Source organism: Brachyhypopomus gauderio, unplaced genomic scaffold, assembly GCF_052324685.1.
Source record: "Brachyhypopomus gauderio isolate BG-103 unplaced genomic scaffold, BGAUD_0.2 sc46, whole genome shotgun sequence".
NCBI classification, from domain to species: Eukaryota; Metazoa; Chordata; class Actinopteri; order Gymnotiformes; family Hypopomidae; genus Brachyhypopomus; species Brachyhypopomus gauderio.
The window spans coordinates 1,412,241-1,437,510 of NW_027506872.1; the positions used below are offsets into that span (position 1 = coordinate 1,412,241).

At 49.0% G+C, this 25,270-nt stretch overlaps 1 protein-coding gene across 1 annotated transcript in view; it reads left to right on the forward strand.

Annotated features, from left to right (window-relative positions):
* Positions 1–25,270, forward strand: part of LOC143487054 (netrin receptor UNC5D-like) — a 208,803-nt gene that overhangs the window by 120,325 nt on the left and 63,208 nt on the right. Inside the window, exons 3-6 of the mRNA XM_076986362.1 lie at positions 10,893–11,036; positions 12,340–12,443; positions 22,362–22,542; positions 24,464–24,631. Coding sequence (XP_076842477.1) covers positions 10,893–11,036; positions 12,340–12,443; positions 22,362–22,542; positions 24,464–24,631 — 597 coding nt within the window. The remainder of the gene's footprint in view (positions 1–10,892; positions 11,037–12,339; positions 12,444–22,361; positions 22,543–24,463; positions 24,632–25,270) is intronic.

The following is a 25,270-nucleotide window of genomic DNA, read 5'->3' on the forward strand; positions in this document are numbered from 1 at the left end:
ATAATTTTGGGCCGGATTTGGCCATGAAATTCCCGGGCTGAAAAAGTCCCATATATGTAATGCTGCAGGCCGGAGCCCCGGTGGGTGTGAGTAAAGGGCGGAGCATGTGTCAATCATTTTCGACTGCAGCCAATCAGATACTAGACTTTCGTTGTCAATACATTTTTATTAAGCCAATTATCAGCCAGAGTTAGCTGTCAATCATTTTTTAATGCAGCCAATCATCTTAACAGATCTGCCAAAGGAAGGCAGAAACTGCACGGAGAAGCTCTTTAAACAGAAGTATATGCCGCTCTTACACAAAAGTAGCTGAATAAAAACATTAGAAGAGCCATGACTTTAGACATTTTTAAATCAAAGTTTAAAATACTTCTCACTTATTATTCTGGAACGGCACTTAATTTTTTTTTTCCTTTATTTATGGCATTATTTGTTCATCACATATTTACGGCATTTCAGGTAAAATTCGCTTTTCTGCCACTGCCCTAGCCGCTTTTGCCATTTTCTGCTGTGCACACAGCTCCTTTACCAACTCAAGAATAAACCTTTGTCTGCTCAGGTTAACGGTCATGCACTGTTTGAACAATATATGTAAACAATATATGTGCATTTATTGCAGCCAGGTCTAGGAGGTTGTAGAACACCGCTACAGGTCAACGACGAGTGCCTCCCTTCACCGAATACAGTCATGCCACCCAGAACGTAATCCCAAATTTATCGGGTTTATTGGCCATGTACTGAGTGAAACCACAGCGAGCTTTAGTTGGGAACAGTTGCTCATCAACAGTTATGTTCTCACCGGGCGTGTAAGAAGCAATACTGTTTTTCACAAATTTATCAAATATCTCCGAGATCATAGCAAATGTATCAGTCGCAAGGCGGGCAGCCCTTGTGCTCTTGTCATCAAAGCGCAGATAGCGCATGATATCTCTTTATAGTTCGCGTTGCCTCATGCTATTGTGAATAAAGTGTTCATAACAGCACGCCCATGCCATCATCTCAGTTTCGCTCGCAAAGGTATGCATTTACATACGTAACTTGCATTCTGCTTAATTCTTTTGTAATGCCAGTGTGTCAAAAGCAGCCATACATAATGTATGTATCTAACAGCTAGCCCTGGCGAAGAGGGATTATACCCGAGAGATCATTCCTTTGAGATATTGACTTGATAAGTAATTACCATTCGCGCTTGTAGTAAGACGTCACAGCGGTTAAATGACCGGCGTTTTGGCGCTTCTATTCTAAAGTGTTAAAATTACTCTTTGAGAGTGAAAACCAACTCAGAAATGTTTAACTCTGAAAATTTAACACTCCAGTTTTTGCTGTGTAGGAGAGGACATAAACACCATTGGCTGCAGTAAAAAATTATTGACAGCTAACTCTGGTTGATAATTGGCTTAATAAAAATTGATTGAGAACGAAAGTCTAGTATCTGATTGGCTGCAGTCGAAAATGATTGACACATGCTCCGCCCTTTACCCACGCCCACCAGGGCTCCGGCCTGCAGCATTACCCTTCTCAAAAAAGTGGCCCACTCCAGCCCTGTGTGTGTGTGTATGAGTATGAACCCACTTCCCTGTAGTTATTGTCCTTCTTAAAACACTGATGTTCCATTATTAGGACAGTCTGGCTTGGCCTTTGTTTGATTTTCTGTGATACTCTCACACTTCACACTCCTGAAATAACACGCAGTAGTTGTGATGATTAACAGCCCAGGTTGACTTGCCCAGTTTGACTTGGTAAATGTATCTTTCCAGCTCCCGCTCACGTTGAGAAAAAGGTCACAGAACAGCTGTGTTACCCTGTGGGGGTGTGTGTGTGTGTGTGTGTGTGTGTGTGTGTGTGTGTGTGTGTGTGTGTGTGTGTGTGTAGTCTGAGTCCAAAGCTAGTGACAGAGACAGAGAGGTTTAGGAAAGAGAGAGAGAGAGAGAGAGAGAGAGAGAGAGAGAGAGAGAGAGAACAAAAACTAATTTTGTATGAGCAATGTAGACAAAGAAAGACAACTGGAAGAGGAAAGAACAGATGTGACTGAAAGATGAAGAGAAGGAGGGAGAGAATGAGAGAGGGAGAGAAAAAGAGAAAGAATAAAACTGCAGATTTAGCAACCATAATATCAAAACAGTATAACAGATCTATTCACAACTATTAAAATGTTAGATAATTGTTAGATAATCTCAATAATGCAACAAATAAACATTACACATATATACAGTGTGTACTGTACTGTAACTAATTCAGCAGTATGCGACCATGAGGCATGTTTGATTTGAGAGGGGGGAGAGAGAGAGAGGGTGAGTGAGAGAGGGAAAGAGAGAGAGAGAATGAAAGAGAGGGAGAGAGGGAGGAGAGGGGAGGAGAAGAGATGTGATAGAGGACAGACAGACATCACAAGTATGAACAAGAAAAAGAAAAGCACTAAATCCCAGTCTGAGAATCCAAAGCCTGTATACAAGACTTACCTATGAGAGAGAGAGGGAGAGAGAGAGAGAGAGAGAGGGAGAGGGAGAGAGAGAGAGAGAGAGAGAGCTAGAGATTGAGAACCAGAGAGAGAGAGAGAGAGAGAAAGAGAAGAAAATGGAGAGTTATCAGTCTATCTGATAGGACTTTTCTAGCCAGGTTACCTGCACTGTAGGTGACAAAGGTGAGTCTTCCTCATCCATCCACCCATCCATCCATCCACCCATCCATCTACCCATCCATCCATCCACCCATCCACCTATCCATCCACCCATCCATCCATCCATCCACCCATCCACCCATCCACCCATCCACCCATCCATCCATCCATCCATCCACCCATCCACCCATCCATCCACCCATCCATCCACCCATCCACCCACCCATCACCCCACCCATCCATCCACCCATCCACCTATCCATCCACCCACCCATCCATCCATCCATCCAGTTGTCTGATGAATCAGGTTTTGTGCTTATTAATTGAGCTTGTTGAGCTTGAGCTTGTTGCCTCACACACACACACACACACACACACACACACACACACACACACACACACACACACACACACTCACTCATGCTTGATTCATTCATGTTGTTTATTTGGGCTCACTTTAATGGCCAATGAAAAGGCTTTTCTCTCCATGTTGGTAGTTTGGTCCCGCCCACTCCTGGGCCAGAGCCCATCCCACTGGATGTTCCGGAAGCTTCTGGATGCCTCTGGAAACATGGCAGCACACGCAGTGGCAGGACTGGTAGTCTAGCTAGTCAGGACTCCAGTTCTTCCACACAGTTCTTCTCCTCCCTGTCGTCGTCATTATTCCTGAACTAAAAGGCTTTCAGCACCATGCCTTCCACACACACACACACACACACACACACACACACACACACACACAGCACAGAGTGTTTGCTCCTCCTCTCTGCTTAGAAGAACAGCCAAGTGAAAATCCTGCAAGCACAGTGACTGATCATCACTAGACAAGTGTGTGTGTGTGTGTGTGTGTGTGTGTGTGTGTGTGTGTGTGTGTGTGTGTGTGTGTGTGTGTGTGTGTGTGTGTGTGTGTGTGTGTGTGTGAATTTGCGTGTGTATATGTGTGTGTGCATAATAAAAATATAACTTATGCTAGTTGAGACAAATAAATGAAAAATTTTGCGTTCTTTTCCTGAGAGAGAACAGAAGTGCCATCTGAGCAGTTTGGCCCAGGAATATGACTCAGTGGACTAGCACTGCAGAATGGTCCAGTGGTCCAGCACTGCAGAACAGTCCAGTGGACCAGCACTGCAGAACGGTCCAGTGGACCAAAACTGCAATACAGTCCAGTGGTCCAGCACCAGAGCTGCTCTGAAAGACACGTCGGCTTGTTTCCCCGAAGGCTCCTCTGCAGGTGGATGTCCACTGGTCTGTACTGCAGACGTATTCATGGTCCACTGGTCTGTACTGCAGCTGTATTCATGGCCCACTGGTCTGTACTGCAGCTGTATTTATGGCCCACTGGTCTGTACTGCAGACGTATTCATGGTCCACTGGTCTGTACTGCAGCTGTATTCATGGTCCACTGGTCTGTACTGCAGATGTATACATGGCCCACTGGTCTGTACTGCAGATGTATACATGGCCCACTGGTCTGTACTGTAGACGTATTCATGGCCTACTGGTCTGTACTGCAGACGTATACATGGCCCACTGGTCTGTACTGCAGATGTATTCATGGTCCACTGGTCTGTACTGCAGACGTATTCATGGCCCACTGGTCTGTACTGCAGATGTATACATGGCCCACTGGTCTGTACTGTAGACGTATTCATGGCCTACTGGTCTGTACTGCAGCTGTATTCATGGCCCACTGGTCTGTACTGCAGACGTATTCATGGTCCACTGGTCTGTACTGCAGATATATACATGGCCCACTGGTCTGTCCTGCAGATGTATACATGGCCGACTGGTCTGTACTGTAGACGTATTCATGGCCTACTGGTCTGTACTGCAGACGTATACATGGCCCACTGGTCTGTACTGCAGATGTATTCATGGTCCACTGGTCTGTACTGCAGACGTATTCATGGCCCACTGGTCTGTACTGCAGATGTATACATGGCCCACTGGTCTGTACTGCAGACGTATTCATGGTCCACTGGTCTGTACTGCAGCTGTATTCATGGCCCACTGGTCTGTACTGCAGACATATTCATGGCCCACTGGTCTGTACTGCAGATGTATACATGGCCCACTGGTCTGTACTGCAGACGTATTCATGGTCCACTGGTCTGTACTGCAGCTGTATTCATGGTCCACTGGTCTGTACTGCAGACATATTAATGGCCCACTGGTCTGTACTGCAGACGTATTCATGGCCCACTGGTCTGTACTGCAGACGTATTCATGGCCCCCTGGTCTGTACTGCAGATGTATACATGGCCCACTGGTCTGTACTGCAGATGTATACATGGCCCACTGGTCTGTACTCACTAGTCTGTACTGCAGACGTATTCATGGCCCGTATTCATGGCCTGTATTCATAGAAGCAGCTCGGATAATCCAGCACAGAGTTCACTTAAAACTTAAATCTGCCAACAGGCCCAGTCCAGTTAATCCAGGATTCAATGTAGCATCTAATTATCAGCACCACAGGGGCTTTTGGAGCAAACTGTTGGGAAAAAGGGGTGGGGCAGGTGGGAGGAGCAATGAGCAGGTGGGGCGGAGCTTAGAGAACACAACAGCAAAACCTACAAAAGTACTGTGGAACTGACTGCACTGTTCATCCACTCATACACTGTGCTGGTTTAGTTTATATACTGAGTGTAGACTAGACCGTTTCATCACTGAGCTCTGCCTTGTCTTGGACCAGCAGGGGGGAGGGTGTTAGGTGGTGGGAGGAGGCTGCTCTCCTTGCTCTGGTGTTGTGGGCGTGGTCTCCGGTGTAATGGTCAGCAGTCTAAGAGGTAATCATTCAGATTTAAAGATTATACTGTAGATGCTCAGTTGCAGTCTATGCCACCTCCCCCCTTTATAGTGCATTCTTCTTTCCATTCCCAGTCTGAAATCTCTTTCCATCTCTCTCTCTCCATCTCTCTCTGTCTCTCTCAGAATGAACGAATGAATGAATGAAGGAATGAATGGATGAATGGTTTATATTTTGTTCCCACATGCCCCTATTTTACTGACTCTGGCCCCATCTAGGCTAGATGCCACTAGGACCTTCTGAAGGGCCCCAGGAGGAAGGGCCTCTGTTCTGGTGTATGACGTTAGGACCCTCGCTGACAACCACATCATTTGTTTCATCCCTGTGTAGACAGGAGCTCCGTAAACACCAATTATAACCATTGACTGTGTGGATAAGCGATTACCAGCCTGCTGCTTTTGAACTGAGAGCGTCAGGAAATCCTCAACCTGCTGCGAAACACTCAGAGCTCCAGCACAACTGCACAAGACGGACCCACAGCACTGCGGATCTGTCGGCAGGATCGGCGGTGTTCTGCTCCGACAGCAGGGCCTCGCTGCTGGAGTGTGGACGCCGGGTCAGCGTGAGCTGGGGAGGAGAAGAGGGAGGCGTAGACAGTGCGGGCTCTAGCACCATGGACAGCTCACAGCTCTTCATAACCACAAGGGTTCCCAGCTGCACTCCAGGAACATACTGGCAAGCACAGTTTTGTTTCTTACATGCTGAAGATAGATGTACAAAGAAGAGCTCACGAGGGCTCACGAGGGCTCACGAGGGCTCACGAGGGCTCACGGAGGGCTCACGGAGGGCTCACGGAGGGCTCAGTATGCTGGGAACTGGGACAAATCTGCAGGAGTGAGGAGTAATGAGTTGCCAGCAGCAGAGAGAACCACCGCTGTACAGCCCCTCAACAAAGCCAGGTCTGCTTGACACCAAACTGGGTTTCCTAGGGGAAGAGCCAGGGGCTCATACCTTCTATGAAGTATCTTTTTAGGACTGCTGACTTCAGAGGTCAGCTGTGGGCGTGGTCTATGAGAGGGTAGTTCAGAGGTCAGCTGTGGGCGTGGTCTAGGAGAGGGTAGTTCAGAGGTCTGCTGTGGGCGTGGTCTATGAAAGGGGAGTTCAGAGGTCAGCTGTGGGCGTGGTCTATGAGAGGGTAGTTCAGAGGTCAGCTGTGGGCGTGGTCTAGGAGAGGGTAGTTCAGAGGTCAGCTGTGGGCGTGGTCTAGGAGAGGGTAGTTCAGAGGTCAGCCATGGGCGTGGTCTATGAGAGGGTAGTTCAGAGGTCAGCTGTGGGCGTGGTCTATGAGAGGGTAGTTCAGAGGTCTGCTGTGGGCGTGGTCTATGAAAGGGGAGTTCAGAGGTCAGCTGTGGGCATGGTCTACGTTCAGAGGTTAGCTGTGGGCGTGGTCTATGAGAGGGTAGTGCAGAGGTCAGCTGTGGGCCTGGTCTAGGAGAGGGTAGTTCAGAGGTCAGCTGTGGGCATGGTCTAGGACAGTGATTCTCAACTGGTGGGTCGCGACCCAAAAGTGGGTCGCGAACACGTTCTTGGTGGGTCGCGGACAGCTTGTAAAAAAAAAAAAAAAGTCTACTCTTCAGATTTTGTACTCGTCTTTTATCTTGAAAAAAGACAGAGGCACATGCCACAGCTCCAGACTGCGACTAAAATGGTCGCAATCGCGACCATAAATGAGTAATAAAATTATTTCACTCGCCAGTGGCGACAGGTGATACAAGAGCATTATATTTTATGAGTGAAGATTTTTTGTCATTGGAAAAATATCCACAATTTTCTTTTGAGGTTGTATTTTAAAAGTTAACCGATATGCTGTAGTTCCCACTCTCATGTTCGCTCTGCCCATTAACAAAAGCGGGAATCACCAGCGTGACTCGCAAAGCAGCGGAGCCGAGCTGAAACTTTAAGCGTTAGCTTGTTGAAAATAGCGAAGCCAAAAATATTGGATTTTTTCACACAGTCTACATTTCTGTCTGACCATAACAGGACACACTCCTTTATAACTGTACATAGTTTTAAGTTCATTTTAATGGGATCAAAAAAAATGCTCATATGCACTCATATGCATACTATGAAACTTAGTAAAGTTCGTTTCACGTTCGCATATTCGGAGTTCTTTCTTCAATACCTTTAAGTTAAAAGTACCAAAATATGCAAATTCTTATTTCTGGCACCCAAGACAAACATCTACAACTTTGTTTACATCAGGAATATATGTATTTTAAAACATGTTATTTTAAATATACTCCTGTCACCGCTGCAACGTCTAAGGCACCGTCTACAAATGACCTTAACACGGAAGCAAGTGGAGGTCGTAAAGGCCCCAGAGCAATGCGCACTCTGTTTTTTGCAATAATTTCAATAGCTTTTAAACGGTCCATCTAAGACCACCAAAGAAGTTGGATTACATAAAGTTAATCTTTAATAACAACCTACAACTAAAAGATGGGTATTTATACCTTGCACCAATGTGTGGTGGTCAGTTTTTGTCAAATATTTCAATAGCTTTTAAATGGGCCATCATAATTCCACAAAACAAGGTTGTTGATTAGGATGCACTTAACTATAACTTGTTTTATGCTCTTATGATGGACATTTTAAAATCTTTGCAGAAAAAAAGAGTGCGCAGTGCTCCGGGGCCTTTACGACCACCACTTTTGTCCATGTTAAGGTAATTTGTAGACGGTAATAGTAGTACATTTAAAACATGTCTAATTCCGAATACGCGAACATGAAGCCAACTTAACCACAGTTACAAGGAAGAGAAAACATCAGTCATGTTGGACGACAGAGATCCTAAATAACAGCTGACCTGATGTGAGTGCTTATTAGTTTATATTATGGCACCTAGAAAAAGTTATTGGCGCCTGATTTTTTCCTTTTAGGACCTACTGGCTCCTTGAGTAATTTTTAGTATGTAGCCCAGCATGAGAACCATCTTGTTGCCATGGTAACCACCAATTGTTTACCCTTTTAATTTGTTATAACATTTGTACTGTATAAAACTGGGTCGCGACTTAATGACAATGAGAAAAAGTGGGTCCCGGGCTGAGACCAGTTGAGAACCCCTGGTCTAGGAGAGGGTAGTTCAGAGGTCAGCTGTGGGCATGGTCTAGGAGAGGGTAGTTCAGAGGTCAGCCGTGGGCGTGGTCTAGGAGAGGGTAGTTCATACTGCAATACTGAATACTATGTGATCTTCAGCACATAAAATAGTGAAGTGAAATGAAGGTCAGAAGAATGATTTGGGAAATATCAGAAGATAGCCAGCACTTCATGAAAGATTCATACATGCAGATATACACACACACTCACATGTCCAGTTCATCCCAGAACTAGCTGGTTTCCAGCACCACATGTGCAGGCCATTAACAGCTTCTGCACTGCCAGCCCCGCCCCAGGAGGCGGAGCCATACTAGCAATTCTGTTAGCTGCATGCAAATGAAGTGAATGCTTATATCACATCGTTCATCAAATTCACCCATTTTAGAACATCATCAAATGAACTGGAGTTCCATGCTGACTGTATCGCCGCTGTACACTGTTACCTCTCCGCGGAAACGCTGCCTCTCCACGGAAACGCTGCCTCTCCGCGGAAACTCTGCCTCTGCTCTCCACGGAAACGCTGCCTCTCCACGGAAACGCTGCCTCTCCTCTCCACGGAAACGCTGCCTCTCCGCGGAAACTCTGCCTCTGCTCTCCACAGAAACGCTGCCTCTTCCCTTTATGGAAACGATAGAAACACGAGAGCCGACTTTGAGTGGTTTCTTTGTCTTTCTGTCTTTCGTTCTTTCTTCTGTGTTAATCGTCGCTCTGTGAAGTGATGTCGGCGTGCTCAGGCCGAGTGACTCCCCATTTCACTCAGCAGTGTTCGGGTTAATGGAGCTGATAAAGTGTTCATGGTGCTGATAGAGTAAGTGTTAATGGACCGTATGGATTGAGTGTTAATGAAGCTCATAGACTGAGTGTTAATGGAGGTGAAAGAGTTAATGAAGCTGACAGATTGAGTGTTAGTGGAGCTGATTGAGTGTTAATGGAGGTGATTGAGTGAGTGTTAATGGAGCTTAAAGATCTGCCCCCTCCCCTCTCTCTGCCCCCTCCCCTCTCTCTGTCCCCTCCCTTCTCTCTGACCCCTCCCTTCTCTCTGACCCCTCCCCTCTCTCTGCTCCTCCCCTCTCTCTGTCCCCTCCCTTCTCTCTGACCCCTCCCCTCTCTCTGCTCCTCCCCTCTCTCTGTCCCCTCCCCTCTCTCTGCTCCTCCCCTCTCTCTGTCCCCTCCCCTCTCTCTGCCCCCTCCCCTCTCTCTGACCCCTCCCCTCTCTGACCCCTCCCTTCTCTCTGACCCCTCCCTTCTCTCTGACCCCTCCCCTCTCTCTGACCCCTCCCCTCTCTCTGCTCCTCCCCTCTCTCTGCCCCCTCCCTTCTCTCTGACCCCTCCCCTCTCTCTGTCCCCTCCCCTCTCTCTGTCCCCTCCCCTCTCTCTGCCCCCTCCTCTCTCTCTGTCCCCTCCCCTCTCTCTGTCCCCTCCCCTCTCTCTGCTCCTCCCCTCTCTCTGACCCCTCCCCTCTCTCTGCTCCTCCCCTCTCTCTGCCCCTCCCCTCTCTCTGTCCCCTCCCCTGTCTCTGTCCCCTCCCCTCTCTCTGCCCCTCCTTTCTCTCTGTCCCCTCCCCTCTCTCTGCCCCCTCCCCTCTCTCTGTCCCCTCCCCTCTCTCTGCCCCTCCCCTCTCTCTGTCCCCTCCCCTCTCTCTGCCCCCTCCCCTCTCTCTGTCCCCTCCCCTCTCTCTGCTCGTCCCCTCTCTCTGACCCCTCCCCTCTCTCTGCTCCTCCCCTCTCTCTGCCCCTCCCCTCTCTCTGCCCCTCCCCTCTCTCTGTCCCCTCCCCTCTCTCTGCTCCTCCCCTCTCTCTGACCCCTCCCCTCTCTCTGCTCCTCCCCTCTCTCTGCCCCTCCCCTCTCTCTGCCCCTCCCCTCTCTCTGTCCCCTCCCCTCTCTCTGTCCCCTCCCCTGTCTCTGTCCCCTCCCCTCTCTCTGCCCCTCCTTTCTCTCTGTCCCCTCCCCTCTCTCTGCCCCCTCCCCTCTCTCTGCCCCTCCCCTCTCTCTGTCCCCTCCCCTCTCTCTGCCCCCTCCCCTCTCTCTGCCCCCTCCCCTCTCTCTGCCCCTCCCCTCTCTGTCCCCTCCCCTCTCTCTGCCCCTCCCTTCTCTCTGCCCCCTCCCCTCTCTCTGCCCCTCCCCTCTCTGTCCCCTCCCCTCTCTCTGCCCCTCCCTTCTCTCTGCCCCTCCTCTCTCTCTGCCCCTCCCCTCTCTCTTTCCCCTCCACTCTCTCTGCCCCTCCCCTCTCTCTTTCCCCTCCCCTCTCTCTGCCCCCTCCCTTCTCTCTGACCCTTCCCCTCTCTCTGCCCCTCCCCTCTCTCTTTCCCCTCCCCTCTCTCTGACCCCTCCCCTCTCTCTGCCCCTCCCCTCTCTCTGCCCCACTCTCTGTAGGTCTGAAGATCCGTGAGGTGATGATCAACATCTCTCGGCAGCAGGTGGAGGACTTCCATGGCCCGGAGGACTTCTGGTGTCTGTGTGTGGCCTGGAGCCACCTGGGCACCTCCAAGAGCCGCAAGGCCACTGTGCGCATTGCCTGTGAGTGTGACCACCAGCAACACATCTGCCCCGCCCAACACCTCCAACCAACACCTTCACCCAACACCTCCAACCAACACCTTCACCCAACACATCTAACCAACACCTTCACCCAACACATCTAACCAACAGCTCCAACCAACACCTTCACCCAACACATCTAACCAACACCTTCACCCAACACCTCCAACCAACACCTTCACCCAACACATCTAACCAACACCTTCACCCAACACCTCCAACCAACACCTTCACCCAACATCTCCAACCAACACCTTCACCCAACACCTCCAACCAACACCTTCACCCAACACCGCCAACCAACACCCCACTCAACATCTCCAAAACCAACACCTTCACCCAACACCTACAACCAACACATCTAACCAACACCTTCACCCAACATCTCCAACCAACACCTTCACCCAACACCTCCAATCAACACCTTCACCCAACATCTCCAACCAACACATCTAACCAACACCTCCAACCAACACCTTCACCCAACACCTCCAACCAACACCTTCACCCAACACATCTAACCAACACCTTCACCCAACACCTCCAACAAACACCTTCACCCAACATCTCCAACCAATACCTCCAACCAACACCTTCACCCAACACCTCCAACCAACACCCCACTCAACATCTCCAACCTACACATCTAACCAATTACCTTCCCCCAACACCTCCAACCAACACTTTCACCCAACACCTCCAACCAACACATCTAACCAACACCTCCAACCAACACCTTCACCCAACACATCCAACCAACACCCCACTCAACATCTCCAACCAACACCTTCACCCAACACCTCCAACCAACACCTTCACCCAACACCTACAACCAACACATCTAACCAACACCTTCACCCAACATCTCCAACCTACACATCTAACCAATTACCTTCCCCCAACACCTCCAACCAACACCTTCACCCAACACCTCCAATCAACACCTTCACCCAACATCTCCAACCAACACATCTAACCAACACTTCCAACCAACACCTTCACCCAACACCTCCAACCAACACCTTCACCCAACACCTCCAACCAACACCTTCACCCAACACTTCTACTCAACACATCCAACCAACACTCCCGCCTAACACCTTCACTCAACACTCTTCTCGCCCATCAACATCTTTTGACCCTTTCTTTAAAGCTCACAGTGGGGCAGGTTGGTAGTGCCATACACATGGTTTTACAAGAAGATTCATCCAGCTGCCCTGTGTTGGCGTGATGGCGCCCCCTGCTGTCCATCCCAACACATGTGTCTGTGTTTGTGCTGCAGACCTTAGAAAGAACTTCGAAGAGGAACCGCAGAGCAGGGAGGTGCTTATCAAGGGCATGGTGGTGCTTCACTGCCGTCCTCCAGAGGGAGTGCCCCCAGCTGAGGTCAGTACCACTGCCGTCCTCCTGGGGGACTGCCCCCAGCTGAGGTCAGTACCACTGCCGTCCTCCAGGGGGAGTGCCCCCAGCTGAGGTCAGTACCACTGCCGTCCTCCAGAGGGAGTGCTCCCAGCTGAGGTCAGTACCACTGCCGTCCTCCAGGGGGAGTGCTCCCAGCTGAGGTCAGTACCACTGCCGTCCTCCAGGGGGAGTGCCCCCAGCTGAGGTCAGTACCGCTGCTGTCCTCCAGGGGGAGTTCCCCCAGCTGAGGTCAGTACCACTGCCGTCCTCCAGGGGGAGTGCCCCCAGCTGAGGTCAGTACCACTGCCTTCCTCCAGAGGGAGTGCCCCCAGTTGAGGTCAGTAACACTGCCTTCCTCCAGAGGGAGTGCCCCCAGCTGAGGTCAGTACCACTGCCGTCCTCCAGGGGGAGTGCCCCCAGCTGAGGTCAGTACCACTGCCGTCCTCCAGAGGGAGTGCCCCCAGCTGAGGTCAGTACCACTGCCGTCCTCCAGGGGAAGTGCCCCCAGCTGAGGTCAGTACCACTGCCGTCCTCCAGGGGGAGTGCCCCCAGCTGAGGTCAGTACCACTGCTGTCCTCCAGGGGGAGTGCTCCCAGCTGAGAGGGGGGTTGTAGGCCAGCATGCTGTTCTCTGTGAGACGTAGGAGAGCAGGCCTGTGATGAGGGAGACACTTTCTGTCTCTCCTGATGGTCTCACTGTGACTCACTGTCTCTCTCCACGTCAAACCTGCAGCTTCTGAATGTTTCACTGCGTTAAGCAAAAAGAATGTGTTCAGAAACAAGTGAGCATGTGCCTACGTGCGTGTGTGTGTGTTTGTGTGTGTGTGTGTGTATGTGTGTGTGTGTGTGTGTGTGTGTGTGTGTGTGTTTATGCCAAAGTGCCTGGATGTGTATGTGTAAGGGTTTTTATACATGTGTGTATATGAGTGTGCCTGCTTGTGTGTGTGTGTGTGTGTGTGTGTGTGTGTGTGTGTGTGTGTGTGCGTGTGTGTGTGTGTGTGTGTGTGTGTGTGTGTCTTTTGGAGAGCATTCCAGGTTTTTCTCTTGATCTGTTTCTCAAATTCTCATATTTTTTGACATCAGCACACAAAGCTTTATCAGTCCTGAGAGATATGATAAGGAGAGAAACGTCTGGCTGGGATCTCCTAGGAGATGGTGCTCGGTGCTGGGCCTGTGTGTGTGTGTGTGTGTGTGTGTGTGTGTGTGTGTGTGTGTGTGTGTGTGTGTGTGTGTGTGTGTGTGTGTGTGTGTGTGAGCGGTGCACTGTGGTGGCTCCAGCAGCGTGCTCCACCCCAGACACCTTGTGTGTGTTTCCTCTCCAGCTGAAATAAAAGGACGAAACCAACAACGTCAACATAGACGTACACCATCTGCCATGTTGTAAACACATCCAAAATGGCTGCTGTTGCATTGTGGGCTGCTGCCTGTAATTTTGAGGAAATGAGTCAGTAGCTAGCAGAGCTAATCGCTGGTTCCCTGAGCCAACATGGTAGCTTTTGTTTCGAGGAAAGCCTTTTTGTGTGGACGGAGGCCAACCAGGCCACTCGGGTGCTGTTGGACACGGAGCCAAGATGCCTCTTAGCACGCTGCTACAAGGGGCTGTCATGGGAGATTACATGCTGACAGAGTGGAGGACATGGCTCCATCTGTACGCACCGCCACGCCGAGGGCAAAGGTCAAGAGCTGGAGCCACAATGGCTCCCCTGAGACTGCCTCGTCCTGCCACCACAACTCGTGAAGTGACCTTAATGAAGTGGACAGAGGTCAGAAGACAGACGTCAGAGGACAGGGGTTAGAGAACACTGGTCAGAGGTCAGAGGTCAGAGGACAGTGGGCAGTGGTCCTCTCACTTCTGGTGGCAAAAACAGGAAATGCCACAGTGGAGCAGAGAAAGGCAGCAGGTTGCTGAGCGCATGGTCCACCTCTAACCCCTCCCCCACCTCTCTAACCCTTCCCCCACACCTCTAACCCCTCCCCCACCTCTCTAACCCCTCCTCCACCTCTCTAACCCCTCCCCCACCCCTCCACTGCGAGATCAGCACTGCACAGTAATGAGCTCAGCGTAACTAAAACAATTACTCCGTTGTGGAAATTAAACCGCCATATTAACTGTCAAAGTAAAGTTCATTCAGATTAGTCACTGTGATAAAATGGGGGGAAATTGTAGGTAGTTAAAATGAGATAAGAAGTTCTCAATAAATCTGACAAGCCCCGCCCCCTGTGCCCCCACCCTGTTAGGTTCATGTTAGCTCACAACGCTGTGGCTCTTCCCTGCGTGATGTGGTTAATCATTCCATCCAAGGAGACAAAGTCAACGGGAGTGTTTGAAATGTAATTACACTCTCATAAACGGCGAGCGTCCCACAGTGCTACCAGGAGGAGGAGGATGAGGAAGAGGAGGCCCTGACCATCAGCTCATTTCCACTAATGTGATCGGGCTAAAGTCAACGCTGCATTTGGACTGAGGTGGCACACACACCGGATCTGGGCGGAGCTTTCATCCAGCTGGGCTTTAATCCAGCTGGGCTTTAATCCAGAGTGTAAGAGATGAATGTCCTGATGAAAGAGACTGACCTGATGAATGACACTGTCATGATGAGGGAGACTGTCCTGATGAGAGAGACTGTCCTGATGAGAGAGACTGTCATGATGAGGGAAACTGTTCTGATGATGGAGACTGTCATGATGAGGGAAACTGTCCTGATGATGGAGACTGTCCTGAAGAGAGAAACTGTCCTGATGAATGACACTGTCCTGATGAGAGAGACTGTCCTGATGAGGGAGACTGTCCTGATGAGAGAGACTGTCCTGATGAGGGAGACTGTCCTATAGAGAGACACTGTCCTGATGAGAGAGACTGTCCTGATGAGGGAGACTGTCCTATAGAGAGACACTGTCCTGATGAGAGAGACTGTCTTGATGAGAGACACTGTCCTGAAGAGAGAGACTGTCCTGATGAATGACACTATCCTGATGAGAGAGACTGTCCTGAAGAGAGAGACTGTCCTGATGAATGACACTGTCCTGATGAAGGAGACTGTCCTGATGAGAGAGACACTGTCCTGATGAGAGAGACACTGTCCTGATGAGGGAAACTGTCCTGATGAGAGAGACTGTCTTGATGAGAGACACTGTCCTGAAGAGAGAGACTGTCCTGATGAATGACACTATCCTGATGAAAGAGACTGTCCTGAAGAGAGAGACTGTCCTGATGAATGACACTGTCCTGATGAAGGAGACTGTCCTGATGAGAGAGACACTCTCCTGATGAGAGAGACACTGTCCTGATGAGGGAGACTGTCCTGATGAGAGAGACTGTCTTGATGAGAGACACTGTCCTGAAGAGAGAGACTGTCCTGATGAATGACACTATCCTGATGAGAGAGACTGTCCTGAAGAGAGAGACTGTCCTGATGAATGACACTGTCCTGATGAGGGAGACTGTCCTGATGAGAGAGACACTGTCCTGATGAGAGAGACACTGTCCTGATGAGGGAGACTGTCCTGATGAGAGAGACACTGTCCTGATGAGGGAGACTCTGTGTGAGCATGTGATGTTCTCACCTGACCATCATCAGTGCTCTTTTCTCCCTCACCATCACACGGATCTCTACTTGATAGCCAGCTTGTGTATTTGCCTGCAAAAGCCCTGAGTGGTTGTGATCCAGTTTGATCCTTTCATAATACCACGGGTTCAATATTCCAAAATGGCACCCAGTGTCTCTTTCATCTGTCTGGCAACACCAGACATCTGAGGCAGAAACTCACCCATGTCACCCCATCCCACTGGTACCAGCACTGGACGACCCATCAAACTGGCCATTAGAGGGTGCTTTGGTTGCCACGGCATCAGTGGGCATCGGTATGTGTGCCCTAAGAGTGGATATGTTACGAAGACTTTCTCTGTTGGGGCACCTGAACTGGAACAAATTAGGCCAATTAGGCAAAGTGTGTGGTGCATTGTGGGAGTGTCAGCCTGTCAGACTGTTCCAGTGACCTGATCTCCTCTCAGACTCCAGGAAGACGTGCTAAAAGCCCAAACAGGGAAAAGATATGGGAAAGAGAGAGGGAGAGAGAGAAAAAGAGAGAAAGAGGGAGACAGAAGAAGAGAGAGAAAGGGAGGGAGAGAGAGTGAGAGGGAGCAAGAGAGGGAAAGAAATAGAGCTAGAGGCAGAGAGAGCAGGAGAAAGAGATAGAGAGGGAGAAAAACAGAGAGATATAAGAAGAGAGAAATGTCCCATGACAGACAATACAAAATGTATGAAAAATACAATAACATAAATAATGATAATAATAATGACAATAATAATACTGAGACACGCCCCCGAAGGTGGTGGAGAATAACTTACTTAGACACGCCCCCGAAGGTGGTGGAGAATAACAGAGTTGGACACGCCCCCGAAGGTGGTGGAGAATAACTAAGTTGGACACGCCCCCGAAGGTGGTGGAGAATAACTGAGTTGGACACGCCCCCGAAGGTGGTGGAGAATAACTGAGTTAGACACGCCCCCGAAGGTGGTGGAGAATAACTGAGTTAGACACGCCCCCGAAGGTGGTGGAGAATAACTAAGTTGGACACGCCCCCGAAGGTGGTGGAGAATAACTGAGTTAGACACGCCCCCGAAGGGGGTGGAGAATAACTGAGTTAGACACGCCCCCGAAGGTGGTGGAGAACAACTGAGTTGGACAAAATGACAAAATGATAACAGACAACAACCCAGACATAGTGATGGAGAAACCGCAGAAGAGGCCGCAGTGGGGAATGTAGTGAGGGATGTAGTGAAGGATGTAGTGGGGGATGTAGTGAGGAATGTAGTGGGGAATGTAGTGGGGAATGTAGTGAGGGATGTAGTGAGGGATGTAGTGAGGAATGTAGTGGGGAATGTAGTGGGGGATGTAGTGAGGGATGTAGTGGGGGATGTAGTGAGGGATGTAGTGAAGGATGTAGTGAGGGATGTAGTGTGGAATGTAGTGGGGAATGTACTGAGGGATGTAGTGGGAAATGTAGTGAGGGATGTAGTGAGGGATGTAGTGAGGAATGTAGTGTGGAATGTAGTGAGGAATGTAGTGGGGAAGGAAGTGAGGAATGTAGTGTGGAATGTAGTGGGGGATGTAGTGAGGGATGTAGTGAGGGATGTAGTGAGGAATGTAGTGTGGAATGTAGTGGGGGATGTAGTGAGGGATGTAGTGTGGAATGTAGTGTGGAATGTAGTGAGGAATGTAGTGGGGAAGGAAGTGAAGGATGTAGTGAGGGATGTAGTGAGGGATGTAGTGAGGGATGTAGTGAGGAATGTAGTGGGGAATGTAGTGGGGAATGTAGTGGGGAATGTAGTGAGGGATGTAGTGAAGGATGTAGTGTGGAATGTAGTGGGGAATGTAGTGAGGGATGTAGTGGGGAATGTAGTGGGGAATGTAGTGAGGGATGTAGTGGGGAATGTAGTGGGGGATGTAGTGAGGGATGTAGTGAGGGATGTAGTGAGGAATGTAGTGAGGGATGTAGTGAGGGATGTAGTGAGGAATGTAGTGAGGAATGTAGTGGGGAATGTAGTGAGGGATGTAGTAAGGGATGTAGTGGGGAATGTAGTGAGGGATGTAGTGAGGGATGTAGTGAGGAATGTAGTGGGGAATGTAGTGAGGTATGTAGTGAGGGATGTAGTGGGGAATGTAGTGAGGGATGTAGTGAGGGATGTAGTGAAGGATGTAGTGTGGAATGTAGTGGGGGATGTAGTGAGGGATGTAGTGGGGGATGTAGTGGGGAATGTAGTGAGGGATGTAGTGGGGGATGTAGTGAGGGATGTAGTGAGGAATGTAGTGAGGAATGTAGTGAGGAATGTAGTGGGGAATGTAGTGAGGGATGTAGTGGGGGATGTAGTGAGGGATGTAGTGGGGAATGTAGTGAGGGATGTAGTGAGGGATGTAGTGAGGGATGTAGTGGGGAATGTAGTGGGGGATGTAGTGAGGGATGTAGTGAAGGATGTAGTGAAGGATGTAGTGTGGAATGTAGTGGGGAATGTAGTGAGGGATGTAGTGGGGGATGTAGTGAGGGATGTAGTGGGGAATGTAGTGAGGGATGTAGTGAGGGATGTAGTGAGGGATGTAGTGAGGAATGTAGTGGGGAATGTAGTGAGGGATGTAGTGGGGGATGTAGTGAGGGATGTAGTGGGGAATGTAGTGAGGGATGTAGTGAGGGATGTAGTGAGGGATGTAGTGAGGAATGTAGTGGGGAATGTAGTGAGGGATGTAGTGGGGAATGTAGTGAGGGATGTAGTGAAGGATGTAGTGAGGGATGTAGTGGGGAATGTAGTGAGGGATGTAGTGGGGAATGTAGTGGGGAATGTAGTGAGGGATGTAGTGAGGGATGTAGTGAAGGATGTAGTGGGGAATGTAGTGAGGGATGTAGTGGGGAATGTAGTGGGGAATGTAGTGAGGGATGTAGTGAGGGATGTAGTGAAGGATGTAGTGGGGAATGTAGTGAGGGATGTAGTGAAGGATGTAGTGAGGGATGTAGTGGGGGATGTAGTAAGGGATGTAGTGGGGAATGTAGTGGGGAATGTAGTGAGGGATGTAGTGAGGGATGTAGTGAAGGATGTAGTGGGGAATGTAGTGAGGGATGTAGTGAAGGATGTAGTGAGGGATGTAGTGGGGAATGTAGTGAGGGATGTAGTGGGGAATGTAGTGGGGAATGTAGTGAGGGATGTAGTGAGGGATGTAGTGAAGGATGTAGTGGGGAATGTAGTGAGGGATGTAGTGGGGAATGTAGTGGGGAATGTAGTGAGGGATGTAGTGAGGGATGTAGTGAAGGATGTAGTGGGGAATGTAGTGAGGGATGTAGTGAAGGATGTAGTGAGGGATGTAGTGAGGGATGTAGTGAGGGATGTAGTGAGGGATGTAGTGAAGGATGTAGTGGGGAATGTAGTGAGGGATGTAGTGGGGAATGTAGTGGGGAATGTAGTGAGGGATGTAGTGAGGGATGTAGTGAAGGATGTAGTGGGGGATGTAGTGGGGGATGTAGTAAGGGATGTAGTGAGGGATGTAGTGGGGGATGTAGTGAGGGATGTAGTGAGGGATGTAGTGGGGGATGTAGTGAGGGATGTAGTGAGGGATGTAGTGAGGGATGTAGTGAGGGATGTAGTGAGGGATGTAGTGAAGGATGTAGTGGGGAATGTAGTGAAGGATGTAGTGAAGGATGTAGTGAAGGATGTAGTGAGGGATGTAGTGAGGGATGTAGTGGGGGATGTAGTGAGGAATGTAGTGAGGAATGTAGTGGGGGATGTAGTGAAGGATGTAGTGAAGGATGTAGTGAGGGATGTAGTGAGGGATGTAGTGAGGGATGTAGTGAGGGATGTAGTGAAGGATGTAGTGAAGGATGTAGTGAGGGATGTAGTGGGGAATGTAGTGAGGGATGTAGTGAGGGATGTAGTGAGGGATGTAGTGAAGGATGTAGTGAAGGATGTAGTGAGGGATGTAGTGGGGAATGTAGTGAGGGATGTAGTGAGGGATGTAGTGGGGAATGTAGTGAAGGATGTAGTGAGGGATGTAGTGAGGGATGTAGTGGGGGATGTAGTGAGGGATGTAGTGAGGGATGTAGTGAGGGATGTAGTGAGGGATGTAGTGGGGGATGTAGTGAGGGATGTAGTGAGGGATGTAGTGAGGGATGTAGTGAAGGATGTAGTGAAGGATGTAGTGAGGGATGTAGTGAGGGATGTAGTGGGGAATGTAGTGAGGGATGTAGTGAAGGATGTAGTGAAGGATGTAGTGGGGAATGTAGTGAGGGATGTAGTGGGGAATGTAGTGAGGAATGTAGTGAGGGATGTAGTGGGGAATGTAGTGAAGGATGTAGTGAGGGATGTAGTGAGGGATGTAGTGGGGGATGTAGTGAGGGATGTAGTGAGGGATGTAGTGAGGGATGTAGTGAAGGATGTAGTGAAGGATGTAGTGAGGGATGTAGTGGGGGATGTAGTGAAGGATGTAGTGAGGGATGTAGTGAGGGATGTAGTGGGGGATGTAGTGAGGGATGTAGTGAGGGATGTAGTGGGGAATGTAGTGAGGGATGTAGTGGGGGATGTAGTGAGGGATGTAGTGGGGAATGTAGTGAGGGATGTAGTGGGGGATGTAGTGAGGGATGTAGTGAGGGATGTAGTGAGGGATGTAGCAGTCTCAAGTGACAGCAACATCAGAAACAAGGAACATGAAAATGCTGGAGAAACAGTGAAAACAGGAAACAGTGGTTGCCACAGTAATCAGATCACTTGGGGCTGTGGCCCTAGAAGAATACTTCCAGCAGATACGAGGAGCATCCAAGATCTCCAAGCCTAGGAACACAAACTCTAACCCAAGGAGACCTAACTCTAACTCAAGGAGACCTAACACTAACCCAAGGAGACCTAACACTAACCCAAGGAGACCTAACTCTAACCCTAGGAGACCTAACTCTAACTGTAACGCCAGCGGCGTTAAGGAGCAACAAGGCGGATGCAAACGCTGAGAAGGGTGAGATTTATTAAAGGACATTCCAAAGGCAGGGTTGTACAAGCAGACATTAGTCATATCTGATAGGGAGGCCGACATAGAAACATAAGCAACATGAAGAACGTGGCCCAAACACACAAGTTCACGCCGTAATCTGAACCAACACAAAGAACCACGAAACAGGCAGAAACTAAGATAATAATGATTTGAAATACTAACAACCAAACAAAGCGTATATAAAGACCATACTAAATATGAAACACCTGAACACACTAACGAGGGGGACGGGTTACAAAACACGAGAAGGGATTAGAACATGCACATTGTTAACAAAACAAAACATACATGATTGACAGCTGGGGGAGGGGCTAACTGTGACAGTACCCCCCCCAAAGGTGCACCACACTGAGGTACGCAAACCAAAAAACAATACCCAAAAACCAAGCAAAACGCGACCAGAAGATACCAAGAACATAACCAGAACACCACAAAACATCAACCAGACACACAAGAAGAGAAACCAGAAACAGACAAACCAGGCAAACACGAAACAAACCAGAAGACACACACCAGAAGAGAAGAGAAGCATTGTGGACCGTTGGCCGTCTCCATAATAGTCAAGACACAATGGTAATGTAGTCCCTAATGGAATTTACTTTGACCTCCCCCACCAATGTGTTGGGGTCAACACCACACCAAATCCCACGCCCCTAGGACCTTTCTAACTCCACTCAGGTGAGGGCTTGATGGAACTTCAGAGAGGGGAGAATGTGCAGCTCCGGGATTTAGTAGGAGCTTGAGGAGACAGAGAAAAGACAGCTCATAAGGTCTCCACCTGAAACACCAGCCATCCACCTGAACACGGACTAAGATGGAGCAGCAGGGGGCTGTGGAGGTTCTCTTCAGGAAGCTGGAGGAGAACCCTGGCTGACTGCCCCAATTATCTCGGGATCACCCTGTGGATCCCTCTGGTGGCTTGATGTAGCCTAGCAGATGGCCCAACCCAGTTCCTGAGGACTTTCTATGAGCAAAGTCGGTCATTGACTGCAGAGTCCCTTGTGTTCTCTGGACCATTTATATTGTAGAAATCCTGCAGTGTGGTCCAGGACAAAGTGACAAAAGTGGTGTGTGTGCTGGAGTAATAGAGTAGCTCTCTCCCTCCCTACAGCGAGAGGCTCTCTCCGTCTGCCTGACTAATCTCCTAACTTCACTAGATATCATTCACACTAACTGCTCACTGACTTGCTTTGATGCTGGTTCAGAGGAACCAGAGAGCGTTTGTAAGCACAGCTTGCTCATCCTCCTGTTTAAAGCCCTCGTGGGTGGGATCTACAGTTTTATACTGCCCCTCTGTGTACTCTACTTTGCTGTTACTGTAGTTACTGTTACTGTAGTTACTGTGCTTTGAGTACGGACTTTGCTCTTCCTCCTGCAGGTACAGTGGTTGAAGAACGAAGAGCCAATCAGTTCCCACGACGACGCCAACATCGACACACGAGCCGGTCACAATCTGATCATCAACGAGGCTCGCCTCTCCGACTCCGGCAACTACACCTGCATAGCCAGCAACATCGTTGCTAGGAGACGCAGCACCTCGGCAACTGTTATTGTATATGGTGAGAGTCTCCTAGCTGAGGTTTCTCCTAGTGAGGAATCATCTTGATCATTTGTTCATAGGTTTGACCTTGATGGGTCCGGCGGTTTGGAAGGCGGTGGAGACATCAGTATCCTGACATCCTGACCGCTCTCACACAACTCCCTCGTTTAGCACCAAAGCTAATGGAGAAAAGTGCAGATAGCTACAGATCTCCAGCTCTTTGAAGCCAATTGTAGCTGATGTAACTGTAGTACTGTGATGATGAACAGATGCACAGGCACACACACACACACACACACACACACACACACACACACACACACACACACACACACACACACGTGCACACCAGGAAAGAAACTAAGCAGGTGTCAGCCTAAGCAAGCATGATGCAGAGCTGCAGAGCTGAACATGACTGAACTTGAATAAGTGTGACTGAACATGACTGTGACTGAACATGACTGAACATGACTGAACTTGAATAAGTGTGACTGAACATGACTGTGACTGAACATGACTGAACATGACTGAACTTGAATAAGTGTGACTGAACATGACTGTGACTGAACATGACTGAACATGACTGAACTTGAATAAGTGTGACTGAACATGACTGTGACTGAACATGACTGAACACGACTGAACATGAATAAGTGTGACTGAACATGACTGAACACGACTGAGTCTATCTGAACATTACTCAACACAACTGAGCAGGACTGAGTGTGACTGAACTGACATGTTTTCTTGAGGTTGCATTTAAATCTATTTACGTATTGAGTGATTTATTTATTGCTGGATTTCTAAAACACCAGTTGCTGTATTTCAGTTGAGCTGGTGATCTCTTATTTCCCCCTTTCATAAAGACATGAATTAGCATCTGGCATCTTCTGCTGAAGGTTTATCATAATTGATCATCAGTCCTAATTTGTAATTCTGTGAATTGTTCATCTTATTCCATTTTTATGTGTGGGTGTCTGTGTGTGTGTCCCTCCATATGTGTGTGTGTGTGTGAGTGTGCGCATGTGTTTCCTTTCATGTGTGTGTGTGTGTGTGTGTGTGTGTGTGCGTGCGCACATCTGTATATGTGTGTCTGTGTTCCTCCATATGTGTACGTATGTCTACAAGTATTCTTCCCTGTGTGTGTGAGTGTATGTCCCTCCATATGTGTTTCCTTCCATGTTTGTACGTGTGTGTGTGTGTGTGTGTGTGTGTGAGAGAGTGTCTCCCTCCATGTGTGTGTGTGTGTGTGTGTGTGTCCCTTCATATGTGTATGTGTGAGTCCCTCCATGTGTGTGTGTGTGTGTGTGTGTGTGTGTGTGTGTGTGTGTGTGTGTGTGTGTGTGTGTCTCAGATAACACATGCTGACGGTTCTCTGTGGGCCAATTAGTTGATGGGTCAGACGTCCTGTATTTGAGGAGCAGAAGTCATTAGTGTAGGATTACACACTATTGCTTTATGTCCCAGCAGTGCCTTAAGAGATCATCCCTCTCTCTGATCTCTCTCTGCGTATTCCAATATCTCTCTATTCAATTTAATTCAGTTCTCTCTCTCCCTATCTGTCTATTCTCTACCCCTCTGTCTGTCTCTCTCTCCCCCTCTGCTTGTCTGTCTCTCTTCCCTCTGTCTGTCTCCCCTCTATCTGTCTCTCTGTCTACCCTCTGTCTGTCTCTCTCTCTCCCCTGTCTGTCTCTCTTTCCCCCTCTGTGTGTCTCTCTTTCTCCTCTCTGTCTGTCTCTCTTTCTCCCATCTGTCTGTCTCTCTCTGTCTCTCTGTCCCTTTCCTCTCTCAATTTTTCAAATTAAATGAACTTTATTGCCATGACAAAATCATATACTGCCTCTCTCTCCCTCCCTCTCTCTGTCTCTGTCTCTCTCTCTCCCTCCCTCTCTCCCTCTCTCTCTCCCCTCTCTCTGTCTTGTTCTTCCCTCATTCCCCAGTGAACGGAGGGTGGTCATCTTGGACAGACTGGTTGGAGTGTAGTGTGCAGTGTGGGCGGGGCATTCAGAGACGGTCACGCACGTGCACCAATCCAGCGCCGCTCAACGGAGGGACCTTCTGTGAGGGCGTGTCTGTCCAAAAGAGTGCCTGCTCCTCGCCCTGCCCTGGTGAGTGTGTGTGTGTGTGTGTGTGTAATGTGTGTGGGTCCATGTCCATTTGATTGTTCATATGTGTGTGTTCATGTACATGTTAGCATATCTCAGTGAGCTAGCGTGTTACTGTAGGACAATGAGGTAGATCATATTAGTGTAACACAATGAGCTAATGAGACAGAGCATGTTAGAATAGCACATTGATCTAGGTAGGAGATGTTAGTGTAGCATAATCAGCTAGAACATGTTAGCATTGCAAAATCAGCTTGAGTATGTTAGCGTAGCACAGCAAGCTTAGCAAAGACTAAAACATTCAGAGGCTTGAATATGCTAGCATAGCACAGCAAGCTAAGCAAAGGCTAAAACATTCAGTGAGCTTGCCTGAAGCCAACATGGCTCAGTCTGGGTCCATTAATAGAATCGTCACACGCAAAAGCACAGCAGAGCCTTGATTGAAGACACTTAAATAGCAGTCTGCTGTGCTGGCAGGTTATTCTCAGGACAACTCACGAATGGCTCAGAGAGCTAACACTAGAAAGAGCCAGAGAGCTAGCGCTGCTGTGGTCTGCAACATTAGCACACTTATACAGGCTAGTTCCTTTGTCAAAGAGCTAATGAGTCTGGGTGATACTAGGAAAATAGGCAAAGTAATGA